We start from the raw sequence: 14544 nt of genomic DNA, 5'->3' as shown, positions 1-14544 counted from the left end.
ATGGTCCCGGGACGTTTTTCGGGAAACCGAAAGTCGGATCAGTCGGAAAGGATATAGCAACTCGAGTCAGAATAGTTCGGAGGTCTGACCCGAGTTTGATGGTCATAGCTTGAAAGGCCTAGGACGAGATAGAGTTTAATTTTTAGTCTCAGAAGAAGAATAATAAATATAACTAGATTCTTAAAGTTTGAGAACAAACTTTGAGGCTGGCTTGTGAAAGCCTGACGGTAATAGTTTATTTAGTTTAAACAGTTTTTAAAAGTATGAAAAGATAGATAGATAGATAGATAGATAGATAGATAGATAGATAGATAGATAGATAGATTAGCATGTTATTAGCATGATTTTAACGTGAAATAGCATGTTGTTAGCATGATTCTAGCATGAATTAGCATGTTACTAGCATGATTTTAGCATGAATTAGCATGTTGTTAGCATGATTTTAGTATGAATTAGCATGTTACTAGCATGATTCTAGCATGAATTAGCATGTTGTTAGCATGATTCTAGCATGAATTAGCATGTTGTTAGCATGATTCTAGCATGAATTAGCATGTACCTAGCATGATTTTAACATGAATTAGCATGTTACTAGCATAATTTTAGCATAAATTAACACGATTCTAGCATGAATTAGCATGTTGTTAGCATGATTCTAGCATGAATTAGCATGTTACTAGCATGATTCTAGCATAAATTAGCATGTTACTAGCATGATTCTAGCACGAATTAGCATGTTGTTAGCATGATTCTAACAAGAATTAGCATGTTGTTAGCATGATTCTAGCATGAATTAGCATGTTGTTAGCATGATTCTAGCATGAATTTGCATGTTACTAGCATGAGTCTAGCATGAATTAGCATGTTGTTAGCATGATTCTAACAAGAATTAGCATGTTACTAGCATGATTCTAGCATGAATTAGCATGTTGTTAGCATGATTCTAGCATGAATTTGCATGTTACTAGCATGCGTCTAGCATGAATTAGCATGTTGTTAGCATGATTCTAACAAGAATTAGCATGTTACTAGCATGATTCTAGCATGAATTAGCATGTTGTTAGCATGATTCTAGCATGAATTAGCATGTTACTAGCATGATTCTAGCATGAATTAGCATGTTTTTAGCATGATTCTAGCATGAATTAGATTGTGACTAGCATGATTCTAGCATGAATTAGCATGTTACTAGCATGACTCTAGCATGAATTAGCATGTTGTTAGCATGATTCTAACATGAATTAGCATGTTACTAGCATGATTGTAGCATGAATTAGCATGTTGTTAGCATGATTCTAGCATGAATTGGCATGTGACTAGCATGATTCTAGCATGAATTAGCATGTAACTAGCATGACTCTAGCATGAATTAGCATGTAACTAGCATGATTCTAGCATGAATTAGCATGTTGTTAGCATGATGGATAGATAGATAGATAGATAGATAGATAGATAGATAGATAGATAGATAGATAGATAGATAGATAGATAGATAGATAGATAGATAGATAGATAGATAGATAGATAGATAGACAGATAGATAGATTGATAGAGGTAGCTAGATAGATAGGTAGATAGATAGATAGATAGATAGATAGATAGATAGATAGATAGATAGATAGATAGATAGATAGATAGATAGATAGATAGATAGATAGATAGATAGATAGATAGAAAGATAGATACATAGATAGATAGATAGAGGTAGATAAATAGATATAGATAGATAGATAGATAGATAGATAGATAGATAGATAGATAGATAGACGTAGATAGATAGATAGATAGATAGATAGATAGATAGATAGATAGATAGATAGATAGATAGATAGATAGATAGATAGATAGATAGTGTGCGAGCCTGATTCAAACAAGCCAACCCCCGCTTCTCTACGATGTTCTGATGCTGAGATATAGCTGTTGTTATATCGTTGCTAGGTTAGTCTGTTTTGTTGCTATGGAGTTGATTGACAGCTTAGACTGATTATGTATCAAAGCTTCTTGCCAGTATGAACAGTTAAAAACAACCCCCATGTCTCTATCACACTGCAGCATGACAATATCAGTCTGAACCTCTTTAATGGCAGTCTATGGGACAGTTGCTAGGGTGCAGTATCTGGTTGTTAGGGTGTGGCTAGAAAGTTAAAAGGCCATCAGTAATTGGCTGCTGGCTAGACTGAGTTAAATAAGCTCAGCCATTAGTCTGTAGGACAGTCTGATGCAGAGTTATGAGCTCACAAAGTTTGATCCCATGTAAAGTCAATGAGAGTCTTTTGCAATGGAAGTCTATGGGACGGTTTCTAGGGTCCAAAAGTGGTTGCTAGGGCGTGGCTAGAAAGTTTAAAGGTGATCAGTCATTGGCAGTTTGATAGTCTGAGTTAAATGAGCCCAGTTAGAAGTCTGTGTGACATTCTGATGCGGAGTTATGAGGTCACAAAGTTTGATCCAATGTTACGTCTATGGGATTTTTCCGACGGTCCCGGGACGTTTTTCGGGAAACCGAAAGTCGGATCAGTCGGAATAGATATAGCAACTCGAGTCAGAATAGTTCGGAGGTCTGACCCGAGTTTGATGGTCATAGCTTGAAAGGTCTAGGTGGAGATAGAGTTTAATTTTTAGTCTCAGAAGAAGAATAATAATATTAATAAAAATAATAATAAGTTTAATAGGATAACAGTAGTCTGGCTTGCTACACAAGCCAGCCTAATAATAAGTTTAATAGGATAACAGTAGTCTGGCTTGCTACACAAGCCAGCCTAATAATAAGTTTAATAGGATAACAGTAGTCTGGCTTGCTACACAAGCCAGCCTAATGATGAAGTGTTTTGTGCTCAAATATTTGCTAGGTATGTGAATACATTAGGAATATACAGTATGTACTGTATTGATGACCTGCTAAAATAGCAAACAATATATGTATTGAGACATACGCTCGTCATCTGTGTGAAGTTTCTGTTTGAGTTTCTCCATTTTTTTGTCATCTCTCAGGAGGGTCTTGTCTCTCTTCAGTGTTCCTGTGGTCTCTTCCTTCTTTTCCTCTCCCACGTCACGCACCAGTGAGTACTCATCATAATTTGTGATGCCTAGAAAATCAGAAATGTTTTACTTTCTCTTTTATTTTCTCACATAATACTTAATTTAAACACATAGATATTTTTTTGAAAAGCCGCAATCGATCACTATCCTGTGCAATATTTACATTTATATAAATATTGCAGACAAAAGCAGTGGTCCCAGAGTTTAACCCTGTGGTACCCCAGTCATAAGAAGACTTGGTGAGAGATGTTTTACATTTATATATATGTTACGGACAAAAGCAGTGCTCCAAAAACTGAACCTTGTGGTACCCCTGTCATACTGTAGGAAGACTTGGTGAGACTGGTTTTACACTTATATAAGTATTACAGACAAAAGCGGTGGCTAAAATACTGAACCCTGTGGTACCCCAGTCACAAGAAGATTTAGTGAGACCGATTTACTATTAAAGAAATATTGGAGACAAAATAAATAGTCCAAGTACTGAACCCTGGGGTACCTCAGTCATGAGAAGATTTTGTGAGAGCCCTTTTAGATTTGTAAAAATATTACAGATAAAAGCAGTGGTCCAAGAACTAAACCCTGAGGTACCTCAGTCAAGAGAGGACTTGGTAAGACCGTTTTACATTTATATAAATATTACAGACAAAAGCAGAAGTCCAAGAACTGAACCTGTGGTACCTCCAGTCATGAAAAGACTTTGTGAGACTGATTTTATATTTATATAAATATTATAGACAAAATAAATGGTCCAAGAACTGAACACTGTGGTACCCTAGTAACAAGAGGACTTGGTGAAATCGGTTTTACATTTATAAAAATATTACAGACAAAATAAATAATCCAAGGACTGAACCCTGTGGTACCCCAGCCATGAGAAGACTTGGTAAAAGCCCTTTTGGATTTATATAAATATTACAGATAAAAACAATGGTCCAAGAACTGAACCCTGAGGTACCCCAGTCATGAGAAGACTTGGTCAGAGTCCTTTTACATATATATAAATATTAGAGATAAAGGAAGTGTTCCATGAACTAAACCCTGTGGTACCCCAGTCATGAGAAGATTTGGTGAGAGCCATTTTAGATTTATAAAAATATTATAGACAAAAGCAGTGGTCCAAGAACTGAATCCTGTGGTACCTCAGTCATAAGAGGACTTTGTAAGACCAGTTTTACAATTATACAAATATTACAGACAAAATAAATCGTCCAAAGACTGAAACCTGAGGTACCCCAGTCACGAAAAGATTTGGTGAGATCCCTTTTAGATTTATATAAATACTACAGACAAAAGCAGTGGTCCAAGAACTCAACTTTGGGGTACCCCCAGACATGAAAAGACTTGGTGAGACCACTTTTTTTATTTATATAAATATTACAGACAAAATAAATGGTCCAAAAACTGAACTCTTGAGGTACCCCAGTCATGAGAAGACTTGGTGAGACCGGTTTTACATTTACATAAATATTAGAGACAAAAGCTGTGGTCCAAGAACTGAACCCTGAGGTACCCCAGTCTTGAGAAGACTTGGTGAGACCAGTTTTACAATTATACAAATATTACAGACAAAATAAATGGTCCAAAGACTGAACCATGAGGTATCCCAGTCACGAGAAGATTTGGTGAGAACCCTTTTAGATTCATATAAATATTACAGATAAAAGCAGTGGTCCAAGAACTGAACTCTGAGGCACCCCCAGTCATGAAAAAACTTGGTGAGACCAGTTTTAAATTTATATAAATATTACAGACAAAACAATTGGTCCAAAAACTGAACTCTTGAGGTACCCCAGTCATGAGAAAACTTGGTGAGACCGGTTTTACATTTACATAAATATTAGAGAAAAAAGCAGTGGTCCAAGAACTGAACCCTGTGGTATCCCAGTCATAAGAAGACTTGGTGAGAGCTGTTTAACATTTATATTAATATTACAGATACAAGCAGTGGTCCAATAACTAAACCCTGTGGTACAGCATTAAAAAAAAACACTTGGTTAGAGACACATTTTCTATGTATAGTAAAAACCAAGAAAACCCTAGCCTTAAAAATGAATACAAATCACCCATTTTCAGTACTGGTTTTTCATACGGACAGTAACTTACCTATTCTGGCACAGATGGTCATTAGCATGTCACTGACGATTTTTGAGTCATCCACCATAACTGTTTTGACCGTTCCATCCAACATGCGAATCTTCAGGGGTCTCTGTTTCTTTTTGTACTCCAGAGTATCCTAATAAAATGTGATTACATGATATACATGAACCCACCATACCATAGACTACAAATGTAATACATCTCTCTAAGATAAGGGCTTTTAAAGAATATCTCATTACATTAACATCTATTCTGACAAGTCATTTCCAGTTACAATTGCGTATACATGTATGCACTGCTTTCTAATATTACAAACCCATTTAACAATTCTCAGTCTACTTAAGCCAATCCTGATGAAACTAGAGAAGCAATTCCCATGATATGTCCACTCTTGTGATTACGGGACAAGAAAACATTTTATTGATTTTGCACTCAAAGATGAAATACTACACTTACCCCGTTTCGAAGCATGTAGTAATCCAGGGCTTTGCCTGCTTCCAGCCAAATGCCCTTCTTTGGATCATCGTCTGACAGGAACAGGCCATAGTCACTGGCTGCAAGATGACAGAAGAGTTAGCAGAGATATTACAACCTGATAAAGCAATACCAAAGTGTGCACTCCACATCTCTTCCATGACCTTCTGGCTTTACAAAACATCCTAATTCCTAATGTAGTCCATTCAAGATGCATGCCAGAACTATGGTGTACAGGCATCTCACTGTTTTTATAGGCCATTCAAACAGAACACATGTTTGCATTTAAAAGTGTAAGCTGCAAGGTAACCGATTTCTCTTTTAATGCAGGGTTTACACTATAGATGTTAACAGAAATAAACATTTGCGCACAACTGCGATAATAAAAAAATGCAGAAACTACGATGGAAACACATTTACTGAATAAAATTCAACATGCGCAAAAAAAGTCATGTGATTTTGTTTTAAAGAGCCCCAATTATGGGTTTTAGAAAATGACCCTCCATGCAGTGTGCAACACAGTAGTAAATGAAAACATCCAGCTGAGGTTTAAATCTGAAAGTGCTCTGTGTTTAAAACTATTGATTCTTTAGCTAAATATTTAACTCGGAGTCGAATAAACGAATCGAGTTGGGTTTGGATCTTTTGTTTGAACGCATCGATGACGATACGGTACATCACCAATTATGTAGTTCCAGTTCTGGTAAAACGTGACTTCAGACATTAGCAGAGGTGCGGGGGATCACAGAACTGATCATGACGCGAAGATGACGATCACTAATAGATGAAGATTCGGCTGCGGGAAATAAATGGCTAAAGTTCATATTCACAACAATGCCACAGTATAGCCAACCTAGTGCTGTGTTTGTTCCTGTCGTTTTTCAGATTTTTGATACAATAATCTACGCTGCAATACGGGATTCGCCGGCCGTTTGCTATTAAAGGAGCAGCAGAGATTATGGGACTTTGTCAGACTTTGACAAGGACTTTGTCAGTAACTTTTACAGTATAAAGGGACCAGTTTCTTCTTCCTCCAGATCAAAACATGTAAGTGTCATTAAAATGTAAAAACAAAAATAAAAAGTGTTTAAACGCGTGTTATAAGTTGTAATCACCCTGCATGGCTTGTAATCACGTAGTTATTGAAGGTTAGTGCTTTGTACTGTATCTCTTCGGTTAAATCTGTATGGGGCTGTTCTCATATCGCGTCCAAAACCATGTTAATAACGTGACGCGTGCTTCATCCTTTACCGATTTTAAGTGTGTTTCTGAACTGGCGATCCTCTGCTGTTTGCCTTTGCTATGGCCACCATCAGCTGTTCCTCACATGCTCGGCACGGTCAATTTTTTAAAATAGTCTAGCTTTTGCCACTGTGTGGATTAATACTGAATGAGTGTTGTTGTTATTACTTGGGGTTAGGGTTAAGAGTAGACTAATATGCTTGTGTTTAACTGCATTGCTTTATTGCATTCCTGCATTGGGCTCTCACATACTTTCGGCTAATTTATACTGTAGCTGTGGTGGGCATTTCTGTCTGTCTCGTGCTGAACGCAGTTGGCAAATCGCAAAAGACTTGGTCATCGGTCCAATCAGCGCAGATTAGCTTCACACTATCAGCATATCAGCATGTTGTTGGAGACCCCTAAAACCAAAATATGACCTTTTTAATGCAAAATAGGGGCTCTTTAATTGACCATGTGCAATGCAATGGACAATCCAGCTTCCTAACCACATCTGAAATGTTGTTTTGGTCATTCTAAAGACTGTCATCAAAGTGGTTTAGTATTATTACCTCTAAAACCGTCTCAAGCGTGTGCACTCTCAAAGAGCGTCTCACAACTCAAAAAGTCACAGCGTGTTCATTGATTTTTAATCTTCTGAGGTGCATGTAATTTATTATATAAAACAAAAGGTCCACAGTGGCTTTTCCTACAGCATGCAATATAATTTTAAATTTTTAATATTTGCCGCCATTTTATTAGGAAGTGACAACTTTGTTCTCTTTTGGCCTATTTCCAATGAGTGGTACAGTACGTGTCAGTATGCTTTTATGTCCATTTACACTGTCAAGAGTAGACCACTTTTTCATCCAAAGGGTACCTAGCACAACAGAGCGGTACCAAAAGGCGGAGCTAGATGCGCAGCTGAACGCTATTGGTTTACAGAGATAAGACACTAGCCAGTGCACAAGCCAGGAGAATGAAAACAAAGGAAACGCCATTTTTACATACACACCCAAGACATTTCGCCACGTGTCTATATTTGCAAGATCGAACTTTAGATCATGATAATAATGTGGACGTGATTATTACAAAATCTAAGTGCGAAATCTTACATCCTTTCAGAAACTGACAAACGCGAGAGTAAAGCGGAGGAGAAGCCTGAAAAAACAAATGAGCACATGATTCTTTCAGTACCTAAAACATGAACAAACTGCAATGTCTGATTATTATTATTGCCTTTTGGACTGTTATGAATACTGTTTTAAAGATATTAACGTTACATGTGCAGGTAAAGAATACAGATGTGAGGTTTGTGCTGACTATATATACACGTTTCGTATCGTTTATGAACCCAAATAGGGCCTAAATGTTTGTTTTGGGTATTTTTCATTAGTAATAGGTAACATTTCAGAGACTATGTAGATCTTTATGCGTTTACAAATGTTTTATTTATTTATTTTTATATAATAGCAGACGTTACAGTAGGCTATTTCACACTATCATTGATCTGTAGCTATAATCAAATCCTGTTCATTGAAAGGTTAGTAATAAACATTCATTTATACATAAGTTTTACTGTATATAAAGCATTTGTTTAGTAAGAAGTGCTTCTTCAGTGAACTTCAAGAGAGAATGATGTCGACTGCAACTTTGGTTGGACACAATGTCTTCCAAAAGGGTACTATTGGTAACCTTTTAGCAATGGAGACACAAACCTGATAAAGGTGACCCGTAGCGAACCGTCCTGTACCACTTATTTGACTCATCGAATGTAAATGCCGCTTTATTCGTGAATGTTTAATGTGATATTCCAGTATTCGACATAAATCTAATTTCATCTTTTAACGCAAACATACTGTAGCTACTGATGTCTCTGCAGGTAATGTTTGCCTTATAAATCAGGCTTAAACTCTTATAGAGTGAGCCTAGCCTGTTTTATTACAACAAAACACAACAAAAATCACAAAAGCAATACAATTTTCTTATTATTGTGTGAGAGGGACACTTTCCTGACTTGATCTGAAGAAAGAAAAACAAAAAGTGTTGAGCCATGTGTAAATTACACATTCCAAATTCAAAACAGCTACTGCTGCCAAAAAGTGACCAATAACAAGCAGGAGAAACTTTTGACTTTTTTCCTTATGCGATTGGGTGAATGAAATTAAGATGTTTTATCATTTAAAATTGGACCCAAATTACTGCTCTGTAAATAGCAACAATGACTATGATTTTAAAATGGTGATTCCAAAAAAAGAACTGGAGCTTTTTTCTCTCAGGGATTAGCTGGTGTCTACCAAAGTACTGCGGGTACACTGACTGACAAGCTAGTTAAGACTGCTACGCATTCCACATAATCTGTGGAGTTTGGATGAGAGTAGCCAACAAAGAGACGAATGACTAAGACAAGTATGTTGAACAGTTCTGAGGACTATTACATAACAGCTGAGACTCAGCCGCACCCTGATACAGGCCCATTATACCACAAACTAGATTTATGCTTGATTTCTGAGGTATTTTTTGGCTTCTCTGGTATTTTTTTCTTTCTTCAATCTTTGCATGGAATAGAATTTAAGTGGAACAAATGCTTAAAAGGCTAATCAAATTCAGAAAAAAAAAATGCTGGGATTTTACCCAAATAAGATCATTTAACTAGTGTTGCTAGAAATTACAATGAAAGTGTTTATTTAAAAAAATGGCATACAAAACGTTAAACAGCAAATTGATAATCAAATTACAACACTGATCTGATCAAGTGTAACAATCAGTCGGTACCAATGGCCAAGTGGTTAAGTGCGCTGACATTTAGCACCATGGTGCTAACAGCGACCCGAGTTCGATACCCAGCTCGAGGTCCTACGCTGACCCTTCCCCTCTCTCTGCTCCAAATACTTTCCAGTCTGTCCTCCACTATCCTATCTCAATAATAAAAAAGGTGTAAAACCCCTAATAATAATAATAATAATAATAAAAAATTTAAGTGCAACAATTATTGCAGACACTGTCACAGACTTGAGATTAGAATAAGAGAAACAATTAAACTAAGATAACAAAAAAATTATATTAAATTATAAATTATATAGTAAATTCCTAATTAGTTTATCATTGGAATATTTGAATCTTATTTTTAGCTTTGCTTTTTTCCAAACATAAGGGGGGTCTGGCCCCCCAAATGAAAGCCGAGGTAACACTAAAGCAGTGTTCACCAAACTTTGTTACCCACACAGTGGGTAGCGCTCTCGCCTCACAGCAAGGTCGCTGGTTCGAGCCTCAGGTGGGTCAGTTGGCATTTCTGTGAAGAGTTTACATGTTCTTCCCTCGTTCACGTGGGTTTCCTCTGGGTGCTCCGGTTTCCCCCACAAGTCCAAAGACATGTGTTACAGGTGAGTTGGGGGAGCTGAATTGGCCGTAGTGTATGTGAATGGAATGTATAGGTGATTCCCATTGATGGGTTGCAGCTGGGCATCCACTGCATAAAACATATGCTGGATAAGTTGGCGGTTTATTCTGCTGCAGCGACCCCTGCTTAATAAAGGGACTAAGCCGAAATGAAAACGAATGAATGAAAGAATGAATGAATGTTTGCACCTTGACACAGTTTTTTTGTCTGAATTAGAATTAATGATATCAGAAAAATATCTATTGCCTGTTTATTTTAACATCATTACAAAGACAAATGAAAAAACATGTCTAATTAAATAGCATTATTTAGGAAAAGATTATATCGAAAAAAATATTATTGCAATGACGTATTTTCCCAGTATTGTGGGACCTTACTTTGAATCCACTTGATAGTGAGTAAACTTTTATTTTTTGGGGTAAACTATCCGTTTAATTAATCCACGATAGGCCTAAAGGTATGCCAGCACACAAACACACTGCACAAATAATTGAAAAGCAAGAATTTTAACTAAATAGATGCAAAATTATATTGTAATTACAAAAAAAAAAAAGCAATGTTTTGTTCTGCACTTTAAATTTGACCACTTTTCAATATCAGTAACACTCTTGGTTCATAATGACTATTGTCATCACTCTGGTCAACAGTCTGTTTACTTCAGAACGCATCAGATAAGACAGGGTTCTGAGTATACTGCTGATGGACTCACGCTGGCCGAGTTGTGCTTCTGGAACTCTCTCCCTGATGATTCGACAGGCGTCGTACACCACTGTGGAGGGCTCAAACTGCATCGTCTTCACCACATTCCCCACCCCGATCTTCAGCGACAGCGCCACCATGACTGACAATACGGGACTGTGCCACTGCTACTCCTGCAAAACAAACATGAGGATGTTAGAAATTTCCAATGTTCACTTTAAAAAGCATCACTGAAGTTTGGTTACAAAGTACAGGCGGAGCCACTTGTAGTGAAGTTTACGTTACGTATGACACAAGTGTTTAAAAAATAGATTCTGATTGGTCAGTTGCAACATTCACTGCAAAAAAATGCTGAGTTCAACGCAATTTTTTCATGTTGTCACAACAAAACTTTATTAAGTTAACTTAATTGTATTGAACATGAAACCTTAATAAATGTGTTGTTTCAACTTATTTTAAATAAGTAGTTTGAACAAATAGCAAAAGTAATTTTTTGTGTTGCAAGATATGTTATCCCAAGGTAACAACCACTAAATAACGCATCCAGGAACTTCAAATCACCTTTACTGTCAGTGAAAACATTCAAACCCAAATCTTTCTGCTTGTCTGTCATGTCACTGTTTTGACTATTTGGTACCATCTAGTAAATAATACATAGGTTAGTCTACGTTAATTCAGACAGTTTCGGTTCTGTTTGTGAACTAAAGCTTTGTTTTGCACCATCTTGTGAGTGAATAATGCACAGGTTAGTGTATACTCCATCAGCTGTTCATTTCTATCAGCTTTGAATTTAATTAAAGACAAACTATTACAACTCAAAACAATGTTTTGTGTTTAATTTTTATGTTTTGTGACAACTAGCCAAGTAATAAGCAGGATAAAGTACATCCAGAAGGTCATTTTCGATAAATAAACCCCTTAAGTCTTATACAACAGCCCTACGCTTCACATCAGGCTGCCGATTCTTGGGCTTTATTCTGTGATAACAACCTCCTGGATGTACTTTATCCCTAACTTAAGATTCAACCACTTTTGTAAGATTTTTTTAATGCGAACTTGTGCACAATTAGTATGTATGTGAAAGAAGCACAAATAGAAGTTAGTTCCCCTTTTAGAAGCTCTGCTTTTATCAGAAAAAAAGGAACCAAGTATTTTTTTACTTTTGCTTAAGACTTTTTAAAATAGGGCAAAGACAGGCTGATCAGACGATCATTCTTTAATGTAAATACACTCATTTTCTGCTTTGTTTGCAAGAAAACTTGTTCGTAAATCAAGAACAAAAATGACAATAGCACACAAACCAGACCACAATACACAAACTAAACCAGAGAACACAGTTTTCTTATCTTTGCTTCTGAATGTGTTATCTATTCAAAAAGACACACTTTTTCAAGGAAATGTTTTTTAAAAGATGAAATCTGCTTTTAAACTTAAACAGTTAACTGTTAATATAAATTATGATGCGTTTGTCAATTACACATCTGTCGTTGTACATTCCCAGAAGAAGAAAAATCCCCTGCTATGGGAAAACACCTCAGCGAAGTGGAGGAATGTTGGCAGAAAGAAAAAAAATTATGATATGAGCAATAATATCACAATCTTTGGCAAAAAAATAAAATTGTTTACTAAATTTTTACTATTATACTATTTTTGTAATTATTATTTTTAACAATCTGGTCCTCTTTGGTGTCAGTTATTTATTTAGTACAAATATTTTCTCATTTCCCAAAGGCTTTGTCAGAAAAATCAGCAGATTTCATTTTATGAATTACATTATGTTTCATATTGCATCATATGGCAGGTGTTTCATAAATGTGTGGTTATTACTTATGTTTGGGTTTGTATGCCTGCCCCTTTATTTATCTTAGTGATGCAAGTCATGTGATCAAGTGTAACATGTCCACACAGATTCTGAAGATTTAGGCCATGTTGACATTGCAGCTATAAATTTGGTTTGTCAGTTCACAGTTTACTGCTCTAGCTCTACACACAAAGTTTGGCCTTTTATGGGAGTGAGAACCACATTAACTTTATAAAAAGTAGTGACAGCTGTACAAATATTTTCCACCATGTGTATGGAACTAAACAATTGTTAATGTTGTTATTGAAGTATCGTTGTCTGTTAATGAAGTATTTAAATGCATATTAGAGTCTTTCTCATCTGTATGTGTGAAGGAAGTTAAGACAGAGAAGGAAGTACTTCTTGTGTTGCCAGGAAGAAACAGTTAATGGGCCCATAATCAACTTAAAACCAAACTCAAATGAAAGCACATTCCAAATTTCAGGACCTGTGCATGCCTGCTTTATTAAGTGCAAAAATAAATAATTCCAGCTATAAGTCACTTATAGTCACTTTCCAAAATCTTTTATACTATTAGTCACTTTCCAAAATCTTTTCTAGGCCAACAGTGCATCCCGAAAGCATTGATAGCGCTTCACTTTTTCCACATATTTTGTGTTACAGCTTTATTCCAAAATGGATTAAATTCATTTATATCCTCAAAATTATAAACGCAATACCCCATAATGAAAATTTGACAAGATTTTTTGAAATTGTTGCAAATGTATTAAAAATAAAAAAGCCTGAAAAATCACATGTACGTAAGTTTTCACAGCCTTTGTCGTGAAGCTCTAAATTGAGGTCAGGTACATTCTGTTTCCACTGATCATTCTTGAGATCTTTCAGCAGCTTCATCGGAGTTCAACTGGGGTAAATTCAGTTGATTGGACATGATTTGAAAAGGCGTATCCTTGTCTATATAAGGATTGACAGTGCATGTCAAAGCACAAACCAAGCATGAAGACAAAGGAATTGTCTGTAGACCTCGGAGATAGGATTGTCTTTCAAAGCACAAGGCTGGGGAAGGTTACAGAAATATTCTGCTGCTTTAAAAGTGGCCTCCACCATCCATGAGTTGGGTGATCAGATTTTAGGGGAAATAACTTAAAAGTGTAGCATGTAAACCAAGGGTCATCAAACTTGTTTCTGGAAGTCCGGTGCCCAGCAGATTTTAGCTCCAACCCTAATTAAACACACCTGAACAATAATCAAGGCTAATCAAGGTCTTACTAGGTATACTTGAAACACCCAAGCAGGTGTGTTGAGGCAAGTTGGAGCTAAACCCTGCAGGGCACCGGACCTCCAGGAACAAGATTGGTGACCCCTGATAAATATTTACATTTTATGAGAAAAGCAACCACAAATGATGTAACTTTAATCAATGTAAAAAGTTCCCATAATTTCCTTGAGGGACTGACCTTGCTGCAGTCTGTAACCATGATGATACACTGAACCAGGTCCACTACATAGTGGACATTGTACCGCCCACTAAGGTAATGTCAATGCTATGTTGACGGTTGGGTTAGGATAGGGAGAGGTTAGGATAAGGGGGTGTAGGCGATCGTCCATTACATAGTGGACTTGGTTAAGTACTTCATTAAGCTGCAGGCTGCAGCGAGAGCTGTCTCGGACTGACTGACTGGCACAGTACATCACATAATACATCTCGGTTTTAAGGCTTGTATTCCTGGATATGACACCTTATCAGATCACCATTATCGGATTGCATGTAGTAGCTTCCTGTAAAGTTGACCTAATGACACTGTCAGTCACT

The 14544-nt window shown here is 36.6% G+C and overlaps 1 protein-coding gene across 5 annotated transcripts in view; it reads right to left on the bottom strand.

Moving 5' to 3' along the window:
* The window catches only part of tln1 (talin 1), a 207001-nt gene that overhangs the window by 146284 nt on the left and 46173 nt on the right, over nucleotides 1–14544 (bottom strand). For all 5 annotated transcript variants that reach the window (XR_012385895.1, XR_012385896.1, XM_005155499.6 and 2 more), the window contains 4 exon segments: nucleotides 10941–11103; nucleotides 5593–5690; nucleotides 5143–5272; nucleotides 2931–3083 (listed from right to left, as the gene is read on the bottom strand). Coding sequence is in view for 3 of the 5 variants with exons in the window: in XM_005155499.6 (XP_005155556.2) it covers nucleotides 2931–3083; nucleotides 5143–5272; nucleotides 5593–5690; nucleotides 10941–11070 (511 nt within the window). In the remaining 2 variants the exon portion in view is untranslated.

This window comes from Danio rerio, chromosome 10 (genome assembly GCF_049306965.1).
Source record: "Danio rerio strain Tuebingen ecotype United States chromosome 10, GRCz12tu, whole genome shotgun sequence".
In the NCBI taxonomy this organism is placed as follows: domain Eukaryota; kingdom Metazoa; phylum Chordata; class Actinopteri; order Cypriniformes; family Danionidae; genus Danio; species Danio rerio.
The sequence above is the reverse complement of the archived record's forward strand: the minus strand, read 5'-3'. Positions and strand labels throughout refer to the sequence as shown.